The sequence below is a fragment of the Pygoscelis adeliae genome, unplaced genomic scaffold (genome assembly GCF_000699105.1).
Source record: "Pygoscelis adeliae isolate BGI_AS28 unplaced genomic scaffold, ASM69910v1 Scaffold161, whole genome shotgun sequence".
Lineage (NCBI taxonomy): Eukaryota > Metazoa > Chordata > Aves > Sphenisciformes > Spheniscidae > Pygoscelis > Pygoscelis adeliae.
This window is the reverse complement of record NW_008824061.1, coordinates 1,451,195-1,473,653: the sequence shown is the minus strand read 5'-3', so window position 1 is coordinate 1,473,653 and position 22,459 is coordinate 1,451,195. Positions and strand designations below refer to the sequence as shown.

General features: G+C 46.9%; 1 protein-coding gene across 2 annotated transcripts in view; it reads left to right on the top strand.

Moving 5' to 3' along the window:
- Positions 1 to 19,922, top strand: part of TP63 (tumor protein p63) — a 106,626-nt gene extending 86,704 nt beyond the window's left edge. The window contains exons 6-14 of one of the 2 annotated variants that reach the window (XM_009334097.1): positions 1,316 to 1,431; positions 1,756 to 1,865; positions 2,155 to 2,291; positions 3,342 to 3,424; positions 4,383 to 4,519; positions 16,167 to 16,324; positions 17,268 to 17,412; positions 18,278 to 18,371; positions 19,626 to 19,922. In XM_009334097.1, the coding sequence (XP_009332372.1) occupies positions 1,316 to 1,431; positions 1,756 to 1,865; positions 2,155 to 2,291; positions 3,342 to 3,424; positions 4,383 to 4,519; positions 16,167 to 16,324; positions 17,268 to 17,412; positions 18,278 to 18,371; positions 19,626 to 19,922 (1,277 nt within the window). The remainder of the gene's footprint in view (positions 1 to 1,315; positions 1,432 to 1,755; positions 1,866 to 2,154; positions 2,292 to 3,341; positions 3,425 to 4,382; positions 4,520 to 16,166; positions 16,325 to 17,267; positions 17,413 to 18,277; positions 18,372 to 19,625) is intronic. The other variant, XM_009334098.1, reaches the window with a different exon arrangement.
- Positions 19,923 to 22,459: the final 2,537 nt, after the last annotated feature.

Below are 22,459 nucleotides of genomic sequence, written 5' to 3'. Positions count from 1 at the left end.
GAGGGGCTGTTTATCTCTAGCAGGATAATGCTAAATGCGTTACTGTAGGCATCAACTGTAGGCAACCTTCCTGTACATTTAACACTATGGGTTCAGTATTAATGTTTTAATCTTTTACTTGCTTCTCCTCATGTTAGTGAAGTAGCAGCTGTTTTAAAAATGTCCTGGGGTTTTCTGCAAACTCATGGGCTGGGCTTCATTTTGCCTTGGACTCTTTAAGTTCACATAAGTTCAGATGAGCATCTGTTTTATTCTACGTGCATTATTTATCTCCTACTGTAAAAAAAAACCAGTTGGTGTCAGTTATCCAGGCTCCTGAGACATCCTGCTCCCTTTGCTGGTTATAATGCAGCCAGCTAGACAAGCCCAAAAATAAGCAAGGACTTTGGAGTGTAAAATCAGAGTGGAGTGAGGCAGTTCTTTTCAAATGGTTTTTCACATTAGAAAGTGCTTTTCTGACAGTACTGGATTTTTTGAGGGTTGATACCTGGTTCAGTGGTGGAGTTTTAAGAAAGAAAAAAAACCTAAAACTTGAAATTATTGTTCTGAAATAATTATTTCTCTAGAAACATGCTGTATTTCGAGTAAGAAATGAACAGTTCAAACACAAAACAAATTCTTCGGATGAACCCATAACAGGCTTCTCTCCTCAGAATTTAGTTGTATGTTGTAGAAACACTGAAGAAAGTTTGCAGGAAGGAAACTATTTTTTTTTTTTTTTTAATTATTGGAAAGGGGCCTAGAAACAAAGACAACCATGTTCCCTTCTGCTGCCGCTCTAAACAAGCGTGATTTTTCAAGCTGACCGTTAATTAAATGCATATTTCTCCTGCTGCTTGATTCTTTTTCGGCTCCTTAGTATCAAGACTGATGGGAGGGAACAGAAGAAAGCTAGCAGTTGATGGGGAAAAGAGTAGGGATTGAGACTTGAAGGAATTTGCTTTGTATACACGTTAGGGGGAGGAAAAGAAAGGCTTTCAGCCGGTGTGAAAATCCACATGGAGTTACCTGCTCGAAGAGTTGCTGTGAGCTGCCATTCAGTTGATGTTTGGGCTCGCTTAGTCTGGGATCTTGAACACGGGCTTCCCAAGTTTACTCACGAGTGTCCAGGGTGAACTTGAGAAAAGTCTGCATTGCTTTTCGTGTCTGTCAGTGGGCAGAAGGGATGCTTTAAGGGCTGGGAGGCACGTGTGTGCTCTGATAGACCTCTGGGGCCAGGTGCAGGGGTTTCCCTTGGTGGAAGATCTTGCTGCCCTGCACGTGAGCTTGTTTTGCTGAATGGTGTCTCTTGTTTTTTGCCTCCTTGCCCTTGCAGGGCAGATTGCGCCTCCCAGCCACTTGATCAGGGTGGAAGGGAACAGCCATGCCCAGTATGTAGAAGACCCCATCACCGGGAGGCAGAGTGTGCTGGTCCCCTACGAGCCGCCCCAGGTATGTTGTGGGCTCAGGGTGGTGGCACCCCAGCACACAAAGGTGTGGGGGTTGTAACCCTAGTCAAAGGAGTCGGGATCTTGTGCTTTCCCCATCCTTATCACAATGAATCCCTTCTTCCTCTTTGTCAGAAATGAGCTTTTAAACACTCCCTTTATCCCTTGAGAGCAGGAGCTCTTCATTTCTTTTAAAGAAGCCTTGTGGTGGGGCCTATTTCATGCTAGTCTGATTGTAGCACAGCTGTGGGAGTACAAGTGGAGAGCCTGGAAAAAGCAGAGCTTTCCATCCGCCATCTATTCTGCACATCCCCTTTGTCTCATCCAGGTTGGTACGGAGTTCACAACAGTCTTGTACAACTTCATGTGTAACAGTAGCTGCGTGGGAGGGATGAACCGTCGCCCGATCCTCATCATTGTGACACTGGAAACCAGAGAGTAAGTAGTGCACCATGAGTGTAGCCCTTTGCTTGAGAGGTGGCCTTCTGGCTCCTCTTCTGCTCGGAGCAGCATTGCATATCCTTAGGGAGAGTTTGATGCCAGGGGCCATAGGATATTTTCACATCTTTGCAGGTGGGAGTTGCCCAACACTTGGCACCTGGGACATCCTGACTGGGAAATGGGAGGTTTGGGTTTCTCTGTGCATAGTCTAGTGCGAAGCTGAGGGATGCTGCTGGCTCCCATCTGAGCCAGCAGCTGACGTTTCCTCTTTCGCTTCTCTTCCCAGTGGGCAAGTCTTGGGCCGCCGATGTTTCGAAGCCCGCATTTGCGCTTGCCCAGGCAGAGATCGCAAAGCAGACGAGGACAGCATCCGCAAGCAGCAAGTCTCCGACAGCACAAAGAATGGTGATGGTACGAAACGCCGTAAGTAGCTGGCAGAGCTGGGCAGATTGCAGACCGTGCTGTCACCGGCTGCAGGTGCGACCCTGGCGCTTGTGCCGCAGGGACGGAGCGGTGCTGTGCATGAGCTTGGAGGCAGGAGGGCATTAGTCGTCTGTTCTCCCAAGGTGAATCAGCCTGAAAAATGAGCTGGTGTTCGCAAAACGGCATTTGACAATCTGGGTTTGTGGGCTCCCTTGCAGCGCTGCCTGTGTTAGATTAGCCCTGCCAGCAGTGGCTGGAGGGGGTGTTTATTTGCCACCCTCAAGGTACATCGTTGGGACTCCGTAACCACTTTTTGAACCTTTACTGCTTGTTTGGGACTGTGCTGTCATTCTCTGCTCGTCCTAGCCAGGAGGAGAGCACATGCTGTGGCATGTGTCTTCCAGCCACAGCGATCTAGATTAAGACTGCACGTAAACCCTGCTGTGTATCACTGTGCATCAGAGGTGCTCTGGCAAGCGGCCTCTCTCTGTACTCTGAAGATTGCAACGTACTCATCAGACATGCAAGATGTGGAAACCCAGCTTTGGTTTTCCGCATATGTTCAGTGATGGCACTAGGCTGAACAGCAAGGCAGCAGGTTTTGACAGGAGGCAGATTGGAGTGGGGCTTTGTTTTCACAGTGAATTCTGCGTGCTCCCTGCCTGCTGTCTCATCTTCGTGGATCACTGATCCACTGACAGCTCATGAGCACTGTAATGCCAAAGCTCACAGTCTTTCCTGCAAAGAGCCAGTGCTTGTTCTAGGTATGGCTTGCTGGGGTTTTGCCATATACCCACAGCTCCTTGGCTGACGTGTTTCCCCAAGCCGTATGGCCACCCAACATCTGCAAAGTCGTGTCTGTCTTATGGAGCCAGGAGCTGCAAGCACAGTTCTGGAGTGGCTCAGGCAGAGACGCTGTCAGAGCACTGTGGATTCGAGCTGGCCATGCACTTCATGTCTCTCCTTTGTATCTCTCTCTCCCCCCTCCCCACCCCTTCCTTTTTTTTTTTTTTTTTTTTTAATGGGATGCTTGTGGGGTTTCTCTTCCAGCTTTTCGACAAGGAACTCATGGCATACAGATGACATCTATCAAAAAAAGACGTTCCCCAGATGATGAGCTCTTATACTTGCCGGTGAGTTCTCTCTATCTTTGCATTTATCCTGTGTTTAGTATCTTCCTCAGTGCCTTGAGGCAAGTCAGCTGCTCACCTAGACCTCAAAGAGAACTGAGGATGGGATGTGGAATATCTTTTTTTTTTTTTTTTAAATCCCCAGAGCTATCTATTTTAAAACCATATTCCAAGGAAAAAAAAAAAAAAAATCCCATTAGCTGCTGACTGGGAGTGCTTTGTGCAAGGCATATGAGAATATCCCAAGTAATCTGTCTGTCCTGGTGGAAATATTGTTTTGGAGACCTAACTGGGTTTCCTCGTTTGTCATTTCTGGCTCTGTGGCACTTGAGCTTTCTCTAGAGCTAATGGGTGTTGTCTTGCTGACAAAGGTGGATGTTTCTTTGGTTTTTGTATGTATTAGAATTGTTGTGGAGTGAGAGAAGTGAAATACACTGTATTAAGTGTAGGATCAGAAAGAGCAAGAAGTATCTGTAATTGGCTGTTTAGCTGCTTCCCCATGAGCCACATTTAGTTGGATAAATCGCAGACCACGGTGTGCTTAGAGGAGAAGGGAGATCCAAACCCAACACCCAAATTCAAGTACTCTTTTTTTTCCCTCAAGGCATGTAAGATTCAGCACCAGATTTGCTTACATCTGAGGCAGGTAAAGACATTTTATGTCTAACAGATTGGATCAGAATATTGCTTTTGGTTGGCACAGATTTACATCGAGTCAGATGACAACCCCAAGATGTTCATTAGCCTGCAGTGTTAGACTATTGCTCTTCAACATTATCTGCTGTACCTCTAGCACAAGGCTTAGCGGTTTTATTGCATATGCATAGAGTGTAAACAGACTATTTGCATTCTGCTCTGGTTGTTTACGTGACTTTATCTAAAACTCGCTAAGGTGGCTGTCACTATAGATGCAGAAGGTTAAGGCTTTTCTTTTCCCTCTTTTCTTTTTCCCATGATGCAGGTGAGGGGACGGGAGACGTATGAAATGCTACTAAAGATCAAAGAGTCCCTGGAACTGATGCAGTACCTTCCCCAGCACACGATTGAGACCTACCGGCAGCAGCAGCAGCAGCAGCACCAGCACTTGCTCCAGAAGCAGTGAGTATGAGTGTGCTTGCAGTGACCTGTGCAGTGAGGATGGTGTGAAGGGGGAGAGAGGAGAGAGACACAGAAGGCTTCTGCACAGTTGTTCATAGGGATGTGGTACCCAACCGAGGGCCAAGCGCTCAGAGAGTACTGCGTTGGCAAAATCCTTTCCAACAACATTGCTGCTTGTTAACCCCCTGGTCAGAGCTGGTAGAAATTGATGCCAGGAATTTGGCCAAAACCGAGCTTCTGGACCAGAGCTTGAGAGATCATGAGTCTGAGATTCAGATTTCACGACCTGCACAGTGGGATGAAGCAGTCCTCCTTCCCCAAGCGCACATCCTGACTGCTTGCAAGGTCCCTCTCTAGTCTCTTGTCCCACACAATTCACCTTTTGGCCTTGGAGGGTGAATGAGGACAGGCTCAGCGCCTTGTTCCTGACTTCCAGCCGGAGCCCAAGGCACAGCAAGTGCTGTTGAACAGCCTGCAGACAGAAACCCAGTGCACATGTGTGTCCGAGCTGGGGAGCGCAGGGTGGGAGTGCTCTTCTCTCATCTGCTCTGTGGGAACAGCAGCGAACGTGGAGCCCTCTCCACGCCTTCTCGAGGGTGTCCACCTGAGCATATATCTTGCCAAGAGCATGTGAAGCCAGGACTGTGAGCACTGGCTCGGCCGAGCACTCAGACCCCACTGCTGTGCATTTCTGGTGCTGTTGGAGGGCTGATGTCTCAGTGGGGTATAAATACTATAGGTTCCTCAGCTATAAAAAGGGAAGCTGAAAGTCTGGAAGCAAGGATGAAGCATGTAAGAACTGCTTTGTGACCAGTGGGCACTTCAAAGAAAGACTCTACGCGTGCACTTTTAAAGTGTTTTTAAAAACTATACTTTGTCACTGACTCTCCACATTGCGCATGAGAAACTTTCCATCCAGGCAGACATAGTCCCTGTCTGAACTTGGCTGGCAGGGCTGCGCCAGGATTACTTTGGGCGGTGTAAGTGGCAGGAGGATGGGGAGAAGAAGGGCCAAATAAGCGTTTGGTTTCCATTTTCCCCTCCGTTCCCAAAGCTTTGCAGTTACAGAGACTGGGTCAGAGAATGACTTCCCAGACAGACCGTAAGCAGTGTCATTCATGGCCATTGCTTCACCTGCTGTATTGGGTGACAGAAAATAGCCGCTCGGGCTGTAGGTAGCCACCAGCGGTAGTGCTTAGGATCTCATGCGTTCCTGCTGGTAAGCTCACGCGTCAAGAGGCTGTGGGTACAACTCATTCCTCTGCAGAGGTTAGCACGAGGCCAAGGCACCACGTAAGTCCCACTTGAGCCTGTAGGGATTTATTTCAGTGCCTTGGCCTTGTCTCAGGACTTCTGCAATACCACGGCTTTCTGCCAGATCTCTGCATGTGTTCACATTTCGACCTGTGTGGTTTTAGTGTCAGCTGGAGGCTTGTGGAGGGGGGAAAAAAGCCTTCTGCCAAAATGGCTGGAGCATCCAGGGGCTCTGGACTTTTTTTTTTTGAGGTACTTTAATAATAATAATAATGAGAATTTTATCAGTCATCTGCACTGTTTCTATATACTATAGCTTGTATTTACTAGCTGCTAGGCACGGCGGTCTTTGTGCGCTCAGCTGCATGTCTTCAAAGCTCCACCTGAACTACAGCCATTTCAGCTGAGAAATGGTTTTCTAAGCAGAAATGGACGGCAGCAGATGACAGCTTTCACTTGGTGCTGACAGTTGCTTTGCCATAATTACTGTTTTCATTCTTCCTATATCAATAGGATGGGTTCCTGGCAACTGAGGTTGGTATTTGTGTTACCTTTAAGACCAGCGCGTATGTGTCCAGCCATTTAATTTAATGAAACTTCTTTTAGCATGTCTCCTGGCACTTGTCCAATTATATACTCATTTTTCTCAGCTGCTGAGTGTGCTCAGATACTGGGGAGAAAGATTAAGAGCTTCTAAGGATGCCAGGAGTAGGGAGAAAAATAACTTTCAGTGTTTGTCCAGAGCTGCTGCAGTTGTCTCTGCTGACAGCCTGCCATCAGGCAGGGTCCCCTGTGCTGAAATGCATGTTCAAGCAATAGCTTCTTAGGTGCGGTTGGGTTCTAGTGCTTTTTCCTCAATAATTCAGGGTATGACTTAATTTCTGAAGGAATGTGTTCAGGCCTAAGGGGCATTTAGGCTGAAAAGACTCATAGATGCAATTGCACCCCAAAAAAGAATCGTAAAGGAGCTTCAGGTCTCGATGTGAGAATGGGGAGAGAAGACACTTTGTAGGAACTGGTTTGGGTAAGAGCAACCTTGCATGCGAGCAGGTTCAGTGAACTGCATGCTGCTGGGAGATGTCCTGCCACTGCTTCCTTGCCAGGCTGGCCAAACTCAGCAGCACAGTGACTCCTTTGTGGGTCTGTTCTGGCTTTAAAAGAATCATAGAATAGTTGGGGTTGGAAGGGACCTCTAAAGGTCATCTAGTCCAACGCCCCTGCAAGGCAGGGACACCTTCAACTAGATCAGGTTGCTCAGGGCCCCGTCCAACCTGACCTTGAATGTTTCCAGGGACGGGGCATCCACCACCTCTCTGGGCAACCTGGGCCAGTGTTTCACCACCCTCAGCGTAAAAAATTTCTTCCTTATATCTAGTCTAAATCTACCCCCCTTTAGTTTAAAGCCAAAGGCAAAGAAAATGCCTTTTGCTTTATAGGTAGGGATGTACTTTCAAAACTCAGTCTCAGCTTGCTTTCGTTCAAAGTCTGTGTTAAAACTGGGAGCTAGGAAAGTGCACATGCAGTGACCAGGTTCGAATGTGTAGGAAGCTGTAGGTCCTAGCAGGTCTCTGTGTGGCCAGGATGTTTGTGAGTTGCCTTTGGCTCTTTATTCTCAAAATGGAGCTGCATCCACGTGTGCTCCGCAGTCAAGCCTTGATGGAGGAATTGTTTGATTTTTTCAGTTTACTTTTCTGAGCAATGGTTAACATAGAAAAGCTGTCTAGGTGTGTGGGAAGAAGTTTCCCTTTAATTACTACAACACGGAAAGCTTCATCATTTTTGAAGAATAGGAAAAGCAAGGATGAGATTATTATGGTGAAAGATAGCTTTAAAAAAATAAATTTGTCATTTTGGAAGACAATTGTATAATTGCTCTCGTGCACATACAGACCAGCATGGCATTTGGCAGGCCAGCAGATGCAACTGTCTTACTGTTCTGGAATAAAAAGGACAAATCTGGTGACAAGCAGAAAGCTTTGTGTCCCACAAGATAACAAAAAATACTACAATGCTCCACACTGCACCAGACCACAATCTTTCTCTGTCTCATCTCCTCTCTCTGCTCCTTTGTGCATGGTTTTCTCTTATTTACTGTTATGCCAAATACCTTCATGATCATAGGTGGGAAGTTTTTTTCAGCTGCAGTTTCTGTTCTTCCTTTTTCACTGCCAAATCCTGGGGCCCATATTTGAACAGCATGTTTATTTAGAAGACTTCCTTTTCATGGTCTGCCACCGTTGTTTAATACATGGATTTGCCAGAAGATCCCTGCTGCCAGAGATACCAGAGGGGGCCTGTGCCTTGTTGGGGAGGGAAAGTTTCTTCAATACTCTACTGTGAAATACATTTACCATCAATATTCCCAGGGAGTATCTGCACAGTCTTTAAGGGCTTCATTGGAAAACATCAACAAAATTTCCCATGGTGAGTTTCACCCTGCTGAGTGCTGTTTTCAGAACAGTCTCTATCTGAATTGGCCATAGCATGATTGAAGGGATTTCACAAAGTCTTCCAGCGGCTACCAGGAAGAGGGCTCTTATGTCCCAGCAGGCTCTTATATCCCAGCAAATGTTTCTCTCATATCAGCAGGGTTGCAGCTACCAGCCCACTGGCTGCCTTTCAGTCTAGTGAGCAGCACAGCTCATTATCCAGATGAGAGGGAATTAGCCTTGCAAGTGAGGTATGACAAAGTCGAGCTATCCAGTGCCTGGAGTGCTCCAGCTGTGCATTTTTGGTGTGGAAGCTAATAGTGGATTTTTGCATGGTTTGGTTTGGTTTTGTAGTGCTGTGCTTGCATGTGTTGTGAACTCCAGGCACTTGGATAGTGTTCTCACTAGAGAATTGCCAAGATGAAAGTAAGCAAGCAAAAGTGTAGGATTAGGTATATGAAGAAGTGCTGCGTTGCTTTGCTGACTCCAAGAGTGCAGTGCCTTCCACATCAGCTGGTGGCCCCAGAGACCTGTTGGCTTTAGCGCAGAGAGTCCCCCAGCTTTGTTGAGATGTAATCAATATGACCCTTTCACAGTAGACACCATCCTCTCTCCCTAGCACCAGCTTTTGTTTTTTAAGTAATTGAAGTTTGAGGTGGGCTCAATGGAGGCTGCTTCTCTCCTTTTCCCCTTTGACTGAGTGCTTTTTTCCTCTTGTATTTGTCACTGGGAACAGTATGGGAGCACTATTTGCACCCATGAGACTGGGACGCAGAAATCGGATTTCCCTATCAACTAGTTGTTTTCTCTTCCTTGCCAAGCATTCATTTGTACCTGGGGTTTTCCGACTTTCTAAATCTCCCTGTCTCATACCTTCACTGTAGGTGCTAAGACATCTGCTTTTCCCCTCCTTCAAAGCCCATACTGTGATCATGAAGGTGGAAAGTGACTGTTTCTCTCGTGGTGGCTGGTGAAGGGTCCTGTACATTCACCTTTTTCTTTTCTCTGGTTCCTTCTCTACAGTCTCCTTTCGGCCTGCTTCAGGACTGAACTCACGGACTCAAGGAGAGACCCTCCCAAACAGACCGATGCCATCCTAAAACATTCCAGCCCCCCAAACCCATCAGTATATCCATAAACTGAGCTGGTGGGGTTGCTTTGCCCAGCTGGTGGGACTAGGAACAGTGGGGCAAATACACAGCCTGATTGCAACAGAGTAAATAGTGAGAGTAATCTCCCGAAGGGACTCAAACTTTGCAAAACCAACAGACACTTCTACAGACCTCTTAGTTGTAGCCCGTAGCATTGGGAGGTCAGGAACCACAATGTCGTCTGTCTTGTTGTTAACGTTTTCTTCCTGGTTTTGTAACCTGTTGATACTCTTTCCTGTTACTTCTGTATTTGTGAAACTCGGCAGGGTTTCTCTGAGCAGGTCTCAATTTTAAAATGCCTCTTGTCTTGTTTAAATTAAAAATGTGTTCATGGGCTGGGGGTGGGGGGATGGAAGAGGGTTGGGTCTGTTTAAACAGTCTGTGATAGTCAATTTGGCCTGTTTTAATGCTGGTCATGCAGTAATAGTGCAAGTAGATGAAGTATTTGTACTGCTGGACAGAGGGAGGTAATAATTACATGAATTGGCACTGGTAAGAAATCAATTTTTTTTTCCTGTAGAAATGCCCACTAATTTGGCATCATGAATTATTTCTCCTTATTTCCAATCATAAAGGGTCTGATCTAAAATACATCAAAATTGTAGGGAAGAGTGGGTGACTTTGACTTTGCACCAGTACCGCTGGCATTAATCCAGCTTTGCTGAACTTAGAAAGGTCCCTCCTGACTCTGTGGGCTTGATCCAAGTGGTGGGCTGAGCTGCACAAGGTGACCATGAGGTTGGAGTCTTTCTGCGTGAAGACATCCATGTGTGCCCAGTGTCCCTATCCCTTTGCAGCTGAGGGTGTAAAGGGTAGAGCGTCCAAAACTGCTCGTTGCCCTACCTGTGAAAAGGGGTTGGAGCTTGCCCCTTTCCTTGCAGACATTCAGCAGTTATTAGATGTTGCTTTAGAGTATTCATCAACCCTACTAAATTTTACCCCACCACTACAAACCTCACAGATCAAAGGAAGGTGGTGCCAGCATATTTTGCAGCTGACTTAGCCAAGTGGCCTCAGGCCATGCCCACCTTGTCCATTAATCCTGCAACCAGTGGCTTTGCTTACTGTGTCTGTGAAGTGCATCCTGGCTTAGCAATTTCTGCCACAGGAGACCTGTTCCTCAGCAAGGACTTGTAAATCCTCGCACTGCTTGCATCAAACTCGACCTCTGAAGGCCATTTGTATGGGGCTTGACAAGGTGGATTTGAACCCTTTGGAAACTTCATCTCAAAGTGTCAAGCCCAGACCAGCACAAAGGAGGAACAATCAACAGGCAAGAAACACGCTGTGGAATTAACCTGGCATTGCTGAGCGTGGCACTCAGTGCGGATGCTGGTGATGAGGGAGGAGCTGGTTGAGGGTGGGCATGATGCCTGCTGTGGCTCTCCCCACCGAGAGGTGCTCAAACATCCTTACATGAAGAGCAGCCCCTGATGCTGGTAGAGAAGTGTCCTTCAACCCACGCTCTCAGGCAGTGGCATCTCTCCTGAGGAATCCTCCAATGTTGACAGCTGCAGGAAATAGTGAAGAAGTTCCTGAAGGTATACCTGCAACGGTGCTCCCTGTGGGCTGGTGTCTGCCCAGATTAGCGGTGGCTGCAAATGCCAGTGATCAGCAGCCCCTGAGAAACACAGGGGGCTGGATCATTACTGATGGGGACCTGTGTGCCTGCAGTGCAGTCCATGGTGGATTTATCTGGGGCAGGTGCGTACCCAGCTCTGACACACTTGTGGTTAGACACAGCCTGAAGAGAAGGTGCCTCCCAAATGCAGAACAGGCCTCCTGGCCACCCACCAAGGAAAAAAGCCTGATGCAGTGGGAGAAGACTCTTATCTCTGAACATCACATCGTCTGCTTCCAGGCAGCAGAGCTGTGATCTGAGCAGGTGATGACTCGTACTTTGAGAGCCGTATCCCATCTCTGGATATCTCCTTTGTTGTCTTAGCAAGACTTGTGGTACTATAGCAGTGTGGGGGAGGGCTGATGGACAAGAGCCCCCAAAATTGTGATTAAGTATAAATAATAACTAATTAAATACTAGCAGTGACAATTTCATACAGTTGCAGCTCTACCATCACTCCTTGTGTAAAACTAACCAAATCAAGTGCCTCTTTACTTTGCCTGGAAACTCCAGGAAGCACTTTGAGATCACAAAGCATATAACTATTTCTCTGTGCCTTTCTATTTGGAAGAAGAAAGGCAATACTATTCCTTTCCCTGTGAGAGGTGGGAATCTGAACTGCAAATGAAGCCCAGACACAGGATTATGCTTGGCACTGTCAGTCTGTCCTTCCAATGAAGGTTTATTCCTGGATCTTGGTCTTGCCTGCTTGTGGATGGCAATACAGAAATACTGCAACAGGGACACACTAATCTGTATCTAGAGCTCTGTTCCAGGGCCTGTCCACCACCAAGTTTGAGGAGGCAGCCCACCAGAAGATACAAGGTGTCCACGGCCCACACCAGGAGATTCCAGCTCATGCTCCAGTTCATTATCTGGTCTGACCTCTAGGAAATCTCTTGTACCATGATGGGCAATACAGCACCTGGGACTTCACCAAACAAGAATGTAAATTATTTGGATCCCACTGTCCTCTGGAAAGGCTTTTGGATTTGTCCTCCTTACCTATAAAAGGATGATGATTGTGAAACTGGTCTTAATGGTGACTTGATTTGCTCTCCAGCTACTAGGTGGTTATCTTAGAAGGTGGATTTTTTTGGTGGTTTTTTTTTTTTGTTTAGTCAAATAACCTGGAGCTGGAAGCAACTGGAGTTGCTTCGTAGTCTGTCCTTTGCAGATAAAAGAAGAAAACTTTTTCCCAGCTGTCTTTTGATTGCTTCTTTGTCATCTCTGGGGCTTCAGAAGAGTAAGCCTTTTCCTTTCAAGGAATAACCAAGTAGACTAATTGGGCCTTATCGGTCGAGTCAGGTCATATCAGTCTATGTCAACTAGCTGATGTATATCTACTCCCTGTATTATAGCTCCATTCCCTGGAGAGCAGATTGCATCCACTGCCTGCCTTGGGAAATTCCCATACCTGAAATCTAAGGGGAGTCGTTATCGGCACCCTTGTCCCTGTGCTGTAGTTGCTGTCTGCCTAGTGACCATCAGGGCTCCTCCTTTCCACGCTCCCAGTTAGTTACCAAGCTTACAAACCACTCGTGTGGTTGAAAAGATGCAATATTGCTTGCTTTAGAATAGCAGCTGTTTGAGATGTGGAGAGCATCTCTCTGCTTTTTAGTGTCCCGCTTCACGGGCCTTCAAAGTGGATGAGTGCAACTGAGCATCCTCTGTGTCATTTGTGTGCCATTACTAGACTACATCAATGACATCCCAGTGTTATGCAGCCCAGTGGGCAACCTTACTTGAAAAAACATTGCCAATGGGCACGTTGACCATGTGTGAACTTTTCTATTTATCCTTGCTGCACTTGCTGTGGCTACTGTAAGGAAAGGCGGGCCCAGAACTGGACAGCTTTGATTTCACTTGGGTCTCTCTGCATTGTGACTAGCTCTAGGTCTTCAGGGACGGCAAAGTGTAGGCACAGGGGCTTGAGTGAAATCTTAAACTCTCTGAGCCTGAGCTGCCCTATTCTTGCACTTAATGAACCTTTGATGTCATTTGCATTAAGGCTGCTTACATGACGGTGTGCTCATCTAATGTGAATGAGGACTCTAGGACTTGTCTGCTGAATCAGGTAATTGGTCTATCCAAGCAGTTTCCTACCTCTGGTGAAGGGCTGATATCCAGTGAGCTGGGACAGCACAGAATTATACAAGGTAATCCGTGAACTGAACTGTGCTTCATATGTGGGAGAAGGAAGTTCCTTCCTGACCTCTTGAGATGATCAGTATATGCCTTGAAGCATGAGAGGCGACTGCCCTCATATGAGCTTGCATAACTACAAATGTTATTGGCTAAATAATTACATAGCCTCTTGAAGAGAGAAAAATCAGTTGCAGAATGTGACTCAGTGCCTTTCGTATCAGACTGTTCCAAGAAGTATAATAGTCTCTTAATTGAAGTCCTTATACCTTGATATTAAAATGCATTTCACTGGCGTTGATATCAAAGAAATGTTAATGCTCCTACTTCTAATCTTTCTTGAGACATAGTAAGTACAATTTTAATGAAAATCACTGTGCATGACATTCTTATAATACCTGTTTTAAAAAAAATTGAGAGAAAAGCCATACATTTCAAATGAATCCTCAAACGCCATGTAGTCTGTGTGTTTAATACCAAAAACATTTTCTTGTGTTTCTGAGGCTGTTGCTATATTGATGTGTGACATTAATTTTCAATAAAATTTTGCATCTTGGTTTATCTTGGGACTTTTCTTTGGCTAGATGGCTTTCTCTAGACCTTTCACACATCTGTTCACGTGATGGAATAGTTTAGTTGAAACGAGTATGGGTATGAAGAAAAATGCTTTCGTTTCCTGTTTTATTCACTTGAGCTTGATTGTCTTGAGCTTGATTCTTATGAGTGTGAATGAGATAATAGTGGAATCCTTAAGCTAGATGTTAAAGTATGCATTTGTTTTCTATAGCATAGGGTGCTTTGGGTTGGCCTCTGTTTGCTTGCTTGCTTTTTTTTTTTTTTTTAATCCCCAAAGTATTTTGTAGTCTCCTAACTAGCTTTGCTGAGATCACTGTTGGTGGTGGAGAGGGCAAAGTTAGGCCCGCTACTGACCTTGGAGAATCTTGTATTGTAGCAACAGGCATCCATTTAAAAAAAAAAAAGTTTCTAGTCATGAGCTTTCTGAATAAAATCTGTCCTGAGCTTAAACAATGCAACTAAATCTTTTTTGGGAAGTCTTTGTTGATTTGATTTGGAATTTCACTGTGTATGTGGTGACCTCCTCACTTGCATATCATGCAGATTTTGTCCTAAGAGACTACTCAGGTGTGCATTAATTTCAGCTGAAGCTCATTTAGGATAAGTGCCTGAACCTGTAAAGTAGAAATATGAATTTTGGTCCTAAATCCAGAAGCCTCTTAGGTTAATGGTGGTGTTAACCTGACTTGAATTTCATGGCTGGCCTAAAGTTTTATAATTAGTGAATTGAAGCCTCGGATCCGAATCATTCCCTTCACCCTGAAAAGTTGGGTCTGAACTTCATGGCTCAGTTTCACTTCCCCTTGGGAGTTGCTGCCATCATTAATATTAATTTGTGAAGCTTCTTGTGCTTTCCACTTCCTTGAGTCTATGAAGTTTGCTGGATCTTGTCCTGCATTTTCACTGCCAAAGGACAGTTCACACCCTTCTGTACCTCCTGTAATTGTGTAATTAGGTAACATTTCTTCAGGGCCTTAGATACCCTAGCCTGTTAGCATAGATGTTTTTGCCACCCAACACTGTGAGTCTTAAAAGTGCAGGAAGCTGGAGACAATGTAATTGTATGAAACTTGACCTTGAGTGCTGAAGGTTTTAATAAATTATCTAGGAATAAGCCTTTTCTTCCTTTACACTTTGCTTATTTGAAGTAATAACTAGTCCCTTTGCATAGAAGGAAAGCCAGTTCCCAGGAATTGGTGTAACCAGTTATACCCAGACGAACAAGTTTTCCAATGGTAAATAAGATGGGAATATGCCCTTGCACGTTCACCGCAGGGTCACTGTGATATGGCCGAATGAGTGCCGGGCTCTGCGGCAAGCCGGGTGACCTCTGCTCTGTTGGGCAAGCATGGCTTGCGAGGGTACATCGTGTTTGGAAAGCGTGCACGCTTCCCCAGCACCTTTTGCTCAGTCTTGCAAATGCCCCTAGTGTCAGAGAAAGAAAAACCCGCGCTCTTGTGGCATGCCAATGCTCTGCCAATTGCGCTGTTGGGCCCGCTTTAATGATCATTTTCTGCATATCCCAAGTAAGACCCCACTCCAGATGGGATGCCGCAGCTGTAACTCGATCTGGGAACTGGGCTACTGTTCAGAAGCAGTCTGGTCTTCGCGCTCTGGATCGCTTACGAGGCGGGATTGCAGCTGGGACCCTCGGGGCTGGGGCGGGGGAGCTCGCCAGCAAGCTTCTCTGGCCCGGTTCATAGATATGCTGGATGAAGTTTGGGGCTGTCTGGACTTGAGGGAGGCTAGTGCTGTTGCCGAGTGGTAATAAGAATCTGATAGTCTTTGCAAGCAGCCTGTGGGGTTTGGATACAGAGTTCTCCTTAACACCAGCAAAAGCTGCGTGTCGGCATCCCAGGCAGCTCTGACCATCTCAGTAGTGGTCCCTAAGGTGTATGGAGTCTGTCTTGAGCAAAGAGCCTCTGGCTGTTATATGTACACCTGGTAACAACCTGATTACATGAATAACTAGGAATTTTGGAGAAACCAAGGTGATAAGTGTGACCCAATCTGAAAATTGTTTCTGCAGTCAGGTTTTAGGGGTAGTTAGGATGGTTTGAGGTAGCTTCCTCAGCTTTTGTTCTTATGAAAAGCCTTTGACCACGAGGAGAGCTTAACTTAAAAATACTATTTTTGAGTTTTGGCAGCTGTTTGCTGGCTTTGCGTATGTTCTCTTCAACTGAAAAACTTACTTAGAAACTTCTCCTTAAATAAGAAATCTGAACTGAAAGTGAAGCTTCCCTTTGTCAGTATTTCACCATTTGTTTTTTAAATGCCCAGAATATCTGGGAAACTTCTTATTTCCTGTTGACTCTCTCTCCGATGATCTTTATCTGCGATGCTCCCATGGCGTCAGTGATTTCACCAGCAGTAGCTCACTGCTGCCACAAACAAAAAACGTAGCCCCTTGGAAGCGAGCTCTTAACAACCAACCGCTGTGATTCCTGTCCTAACATCTCCTTGGTTTGCAGGACCTCCATGCAGTCGCAGTCTTCCTATGGCTCCAACTCTCCACCGCTCAGCAAAATGAACAGCATGAACAAGCTGCCCTCGGTCAGCCAGCTAATCAACCCCCAGCAGCGCAATGCCTTGACCCCAACCACCATCCCCGACGGCATGGGAACCAACAGTAAGAAACACTCGCTCCTTCTCCTGCTTTGTGTGCGCACTCCACTAATCTAGGGAAGGAGACTTGGCATCTCCAAGTGGCTAGTGTTAGTCCAGGGAGCCTGGAGTCGTTCGTGGTAGCAGAGCTGGGAACCTGCAGAGTCAAATATTGCTCACTGCTGTGCCATGGGGCAAGACACCTCCTTTCTCCAAGCTTCAGCATCCTGCTCTGAGCCTCACAGGAGTGAAAAGAGCTACTTCTTGCTGCAGATCTGGCTGGCTGCACTGTCATCTATCTTTCAAGGCTTGTTGTTTCTTCCTTTCCCAGCAGAGGAGATGCGAACGTTGGCAAACTTTTTCCCCTCAGTTCAATTAAGACACTTCTTAGTTTCAAAGGAAGTATCTGCATCTCGCAGCTCTGTAACCTGCTTCCTCCTGGCTGCTGAAGAGTGTCCAGCAGCCCTGTAAATCCACGATGACAGACATAGTTCTGGGGCCTGAGTTTTCTTGGGGTTTTCTTTAATTTCAAAAGCGCTGGGCTCTTGCCCACACCTGTTGCTGATCCCCTTTGGGTGCTCGGTGTCTCTGAAAACAAAGCTGTTTGGCTTCTGTATTGGGTTACTCTGCTGGCTCTGTCCCGCTCCTCTCCTGCAGCAGGGAAAGCCGAGATGCCCGTGGCTTGCTTAGGTTTCTACCGAGCCTGTTTGTAAGGGAAGGTGACGCGGTGGCGCTGCTGACAGTTGCTCTGGCGAGGGGAGAGCTCCTGAAGGACTGTCTGTCATCTGGTCTTTGTGCGGTCATTGTGGCCTTGCCTGAAATTCCCCGTTGAGTTCGCTCCGTGCAGGCCTTTGCAGGGGATTTAAGGCCGCTTCGGTTGCGGGTGCTGTCCCTTGGTGCCATGCTGGGGGCGAAGTGGGGGTCTGGGGATGCCTGGGTAACAATGTGCTCCTCCTTCTCTCCTCCAGTTCCCATGATGGGCACCCACATGGCCATGACCGGAGACATGAATGGCCTCAGCCCCACGCAGGCGCTGCCTCCTCCCCTCTCCATGCCTTCAACGTCCCACTGCACCCCTCCTCCTCCGTACCCCACAGACTGCAGCATCGTCAGGTGAGCGGGAGCAGGCTGCCCGGCGCACGTTTCCCACCCGCAGGGAGCGGAGGCCTCGCGTTGGGAGCTTGAAGGGTCCTGCTGGGTCACTCGCCACGTTCTCCTGGAGCACTGGATCCCAGTGGGTCTTGGCAGTCCCAGGGCTGGCACCCTCTGGGCACCAAGCCTCTAAACCCCCACCTCTGAGCAGCTGAAACAGGAACGTTAGGACTGCAAGAAAGCCAAGGGATGCAGCATCTATTGGACTGGTGGAGCTGAGGGCGCCAGGCAGTCTTGCAAACATTTCTTTTTTCTTTTTTCCCTTTTTTCTTTTTTTTTTTTCCCTTTGGCCACTCGGCAAGCCATGGCTGGGGTCAGAAGCCCCTCTGCCCTCCATGAGGTCGAACAGGTTGAAAGATGCTGCCCATAAAGGAGGAATCCTTTACGCTTAGGGAGGAATGTGCTGATTTGAAGTACTTTGTGTGCATGATGTGCCTGAGCCCCAGACCCACCGCCTTGCTGAAGCCCTCTATCCATGCAGAAGGCTGCCACGGGCTCACCTTCCGGGTGAAATGACCTGGCACAAGGGTCCAGGTGAGCCTTCCTGCCCCAAGATCCAGGCTGTGTAGCACTGGCTCTTGACTAAGGCAAGGTGCTGCCACGAGGGTTGTCTGCTAGGAGCCAAGCTGAAAGACTCCCTCATTTGTTTGATGTGGCAGCGATGTGGCTTGCTGTCCTGGGATGTCTTGGAGAAGGTCAAGGCAAGGGTGAAAGCTTTGTTTCCTGTTGCTGCAGGTTGGCTGAGTGTTTGGTTTTTCTGTGGTTTGGGCTGTTGCAGCCAGGGTGATCCTTTTTTCTCTCTCCTTCCTTCCTTCCTCCTCTGCAGCTTCTTAGCGAGGTTGGGCTGCTCATCCTGTGTGGATTATTTCACGACCCAGGGGCTGACCACCATCTATCAGATTGAGCATTACTCCATGGATGTAAGTAACTCCTCACCATTTCCTTTGTTTGCACTCTTGGCCCTGCTGTAGGAACAGGTCAGAAATCCAGACTCAGTATCTTTTTATTTTTATATGATTAGTTTGATCTAAGGCTGTTGCACACAGAGAAGACTTACTGTGAGGTGAAGAGAGGCTGGACTCAGGGCCAGCATTGTAACTGCCTTGCCTGGCACAAAGAGTGTCTCCCCCTCCCCACCACTGCATTTGAGCCCCCGAAGTGGCCCCAGCCCACATGCCTGTTAATTCTGCAAGGCTTGGTTTCAGTTTACACTGCTCTGAAACACCTCACTGGCCTGCAGACAAGTGGGCTGTCCAGAAGTCGTCTGCGTTTTTCCCTCCCTGCTTCTGTTTTCTGGCCTTACCTTAATGATCTTCCCTTGCCACTGGCATCTCAGCCCAGCTGTTTTTTTTCTCTTGCACGGCTTTTGCTGCAGGGTTGCTGCTTCCTCTCCTGTGCCATTGCTCTCCTCAGAGCTGGCTGTCCCATTTTTTTGCCCCGAGACTTTGCAAGGCTGTGGTGCTTTTGCCTCCTAGCGTGGGCTGCCTTCCTTCTGCTGCTGCTTTAATTAGAAAAGCTGACCCAAATTATCCAAAGCTGGTTGCTAATTTTTTCAGAAGCTGTTATCACATTTCCCAGAGTTTAGGTAATGCTGCCCTCGGGTACTGCGCCAGAGATGATGGGGCCTAAAAGTCCAAGTTTTCTAAGGTTACGTGTCTGTTCTTAAATTTTGGTTATGTTCAGGTAATTAACGCAGTTCCTATAGAGTCAGACCCAGAGCTTCGAATACTGGAGCTCAGACTTGGATTCTAAAATTCTTTTGCAGGCTTTGAAATAAACATGTACATTTTCAAAGCTGTTGAACCTCGGCAGCCTAGCATCCCCCACCATAGACAACCAGCGGATCTTCCTGAGGTTGTCTTCTAGGCCATGCAGTCCAGTTAAACATCTAGCTTTAGGTCACCATATCTTATGCATGAATGTGTGTTTTGTGTAACTTCAAAACAGACCTTGTGTCATTAGTCCTTGCTGCCTCATGGCTACGTGTGCTTGTTCAGAAGTGAAACACCACCTTCGGGATTAGTGGTTTGTCTTCTACAGTGCATCATGGTCACCTGGATTTTAGCAGCTTTGTTGATTGATAGGCATTTGCAGGGTGGCCCAGAGGCTGCTTCTACTCCAGAGCCCAGCTTGCCCAGGGATTGCCCTGTTAAGCCCTCCACCTTGCCTTGCAGGATCTGGTGAGCCTCAAGATCCCGGAGCAGTTCCGCCATGCCATCTGGAAGGGCATCCTGGACCACCGGCAGCTCCATGACTTCTCCTCCCCTCCCCACCTCCTGCGCACCCCCAGCGGCGCCTCCACCGTCAGCGTGGGCTCCAGCGAAACCCGGGGGGAGCGGGTCATCGATGCGGTCCGCTTCACGCTCCGGCAGACCATTTCCTTCCCGCCCCGCGACGAGTGGAACGACTTCAACTTCGACATGGATGCCCGGCGCAACAAACAGCAACGCATCAAGGAGGAAGGAGAGTGAGCTCCGCGGACCCTGCTCCACCCCGCCTTGGCCACAAACTGCTCAGCCCTTCATTTGTCTTCCTTCTGCTTGGTACTGCACCCCTGGACGAAGGGCGGAGGGAGCCTTCTTGCTCGCTCATGCTAGTTATGCTCTTGATGCTGTCTAGGTCGTACTCCTGGACCGCGACCTCCACCCCAGCTCTTGCAAGGGGAAGAGCTGAGCGAAGGGGGAAGGCGGGTGGTATTTCCTTGAAAGCCGTTGACCTTCTCAAGAAGGCGTTGTTCTTGTTTCATGTTTTCCTTTGGGGAGAGGGCTTCTTTTCTTGACTTTTGAATCCTCACAAACCTTGTGGGCATCCTGACCTGCAAACTTGTCTCTCTCATCCAGCGATCCCGCTTTGAAAAGCAGGAAGGTTAAAATAAATTTTTAAAAAGCCAAAAAAAAACCCCAACCCCAAAACCAAATGCAAAAAACCCCAAAGCCACCAAACCCTGAACTGGCAGTTCATCCAAAAAATAAATGGGAATCGGTCTGCTGAATGTCGCACTTAAACAGCCTCTTCCCACAGAGCTGAGTGCTCTGTTCATGTGTAATACTCTCCAGCGGAGACAGCACATGCACTTTGCTGGGCAGGCTAGCGCTTACGGCCACCTGCAACCCACTGTTTCCTTTTCCCTCGCCTTCTCTGGGAAAAAACAAACCTGCTGTCTCTTCTTGTTTTGAATTTACATTCATGTGTATGTCCTGGTTTGCTTGTTTCAGGATATAAATGCAAATACAGCCATCGGTCGCTCTTGACTTCTGTCCCCCACCCAACCTTTAGCCATTCTGTACCACTACTGATATTTAAGCTAGAGAATTAGGCTTTGCCATGTATGCAGCCTGGTTAGTTTAGCATAAGGATTTGCCTGCCCAGCCTCCAGTTGAACAGAGGACCAACTAAGAGCTGCACACTGATTTGTAGGGCTTCAGCTATCCTAAAACCAGACAATCTTTTATTTAGACCATGCTAGATTGGTTTCCTGCCAAGTAAAGTAGAACCGTCTTCAGATATATCTGTAATAGGCTGGAGCCTGTTGTGGTTTGTTGCTGGTGACTATAGACTAAGTGATGAACAACCAGAAGTGGAGAGTAAAAAAAGAAAGAAATTTCCAATGCCTTTGAACAGGACCAGTTCCTGGTAACACGAGTGTTGCTACTGAAAAATGTCATGTTTACATGAGAAATTGATTTTTCTCTGTTTTTTTTCTTTATTGGTTCTACAGCAGCTGTGCTCTGAGGCATTTCCTCTGACTGCCAGTGATCCTGTGGACAAGTAACTGAACAGAGTGCCTATTTTCACATTTATATTGGCCAAGGTAGTGAGACTAACGTATACCAAACAAACCTCAACCGAGGAGCTCGGCTCAGCACAGCTGCTTTCAAGTTGGCTTGCTTTTTTTAACAGTAAGCCTGACTTTTTTTTTTTGTTGGGGAAAGATGAAAAAAGCATCTTAAATGACTTGTCATCCTACCTTGCGACAACCAAATAATCTCGTTTCAATGCAGTGACTGTTTTCTTGTCCCTGCTGTGTACCACGTATTTCATTTAAGTCTGATATTGTTAGCATCCTCCTCCATCTGTCTGTTGTGCCAGGTCTATGTTGCATTCAAAGACTGCCTTTCGGTAACTGTGCAAGCCTATTTTGGATAGCTCTAAATAGTAATGCAAGATGGTTACCCTGTAAAGTGTGTGTATATAAATATTTTTTTGTATGTGTAATTTTTGTTTCCTACAGCATAACATGCCAATTTTTATTTCTTCTTGGGCTACCGGGTCTGACAGAACCACAATAAAATGTTGTTTGTTTTTCTGTTTTTTTTAATTATTATTTTTATGCCGAATGCTTAAAGTATACCTTGTACCAAATGACTTGTGACTGGACAAATATATTTGTATTTTTCATACTGAGATTCCTGTGTTACTTTGCAGTTGAGGGGGGTACTGAACATTTTATTTTGTAACACTTCAAAGAGCAGCGTCCTAGATTTCAAAGTATTTAACATGCTCAGTGTGAAAACTTACTATGTCCTTTTTTTCTTTTCTGTATGCTACAAAAGAAGCGAGTCATCCTGCTCTTGACTCGATGCAAGAATTAATTCAGCGGGGCAGTGTTAGTGCGGGGAAAGTCTTAGCGTGGGTACTTTGCAAATTCCCAGAGGTGAACTAGGTTGTGCCCTTCTCACCTCCAAGGTGTTGCATCTCCATTGTGTAATCCTTCTGAGCTGCTTCAGTATTGTACAAATATTGATGCAAAAATACCGTCATTTTAGGAACTAGGAAGCTTCTGACTATAAAGGTTAATGCAGTTAATGCTGTGCCCAGAGTCTGGGTGCAAGAACTTCCATATCTGCTTTTCCAATTCAGCAGCGAGATGGAGCTTTTCTGCTGCATCACTAATGATTAAAATATATGCTGTGAAAACCTTCTTTCTACTGTATACCACTATGGAGCCCACTTCTGTATAACTGGAATCTTCAAGTGAGTTTGAACTGCTGTAGCTTTTACCCTCCCC